The 272-nt window shown below is 44.9% G+C and overlaps 1 protein-coding gene across 1 annotated transcript in view; it reads right to left on the reverse strand.

Moving 5' to 3' along the window:
* The window catches only part of LOC119585316 (uncharacterized protein DDB_G0282077-like), a 4,756-nt gene extending 4,531 nt beyond the window's left edge, over window positions 1–225 (reverse strand). Inside the window, exon 1 of the mRNA XM_037933990.1 lies at window positions 196–225. Within this exon, the coding sequence (XP_037789918.1) occupies window positions 196–225 (30 nt within the window). The remainder of the gene's footprint in view (window positions 1–195) is intronic.
* Window positions 226–272: the final 47 nt, after the last annotated feature.

Here is a 272-nt window from a genome sequence, read left to right on the forward strand (position 1 = left end):
CTCTGGTCCTTTAGAAATGCAGCCAGCAACGGCGCTCGATCCTGTCCCAACGACCCGGATTGTGTATAATGGCAATTAAGTTGTTTTTGAAAACATTGTAATTGTAGCTTGGGCAATGCGCAGTTGTCTCGGAAAAGGATAATTGCACTTTTTTCTCTTTCTCTAATTGTATCAGGGAGAAGAAAAGACTTTTACCTGTGTTGCCCGCTGCTGAATCAAAAGCATATTAACTGAACTCTGGCTGTTGCGCCCGTAGAGTTTTCCCGGCGCAC

The sequence above is a fragment of the Penaeus monodon genome, chromosome 19, assembly GCF_015228065.2.
Source record: "Penaeus monodon isolate SGIC_2016 chromosome 19, NSTDA_Pmon_1, whole genome shotgun sequence".
In the NCBI taxonomy this organism is placed as follows: Eukaryota; Metazoa; Arthropoda; class Malacostraca; order Decapoda; family Penaeidae; genus Penaeus; species Penaeus monodon.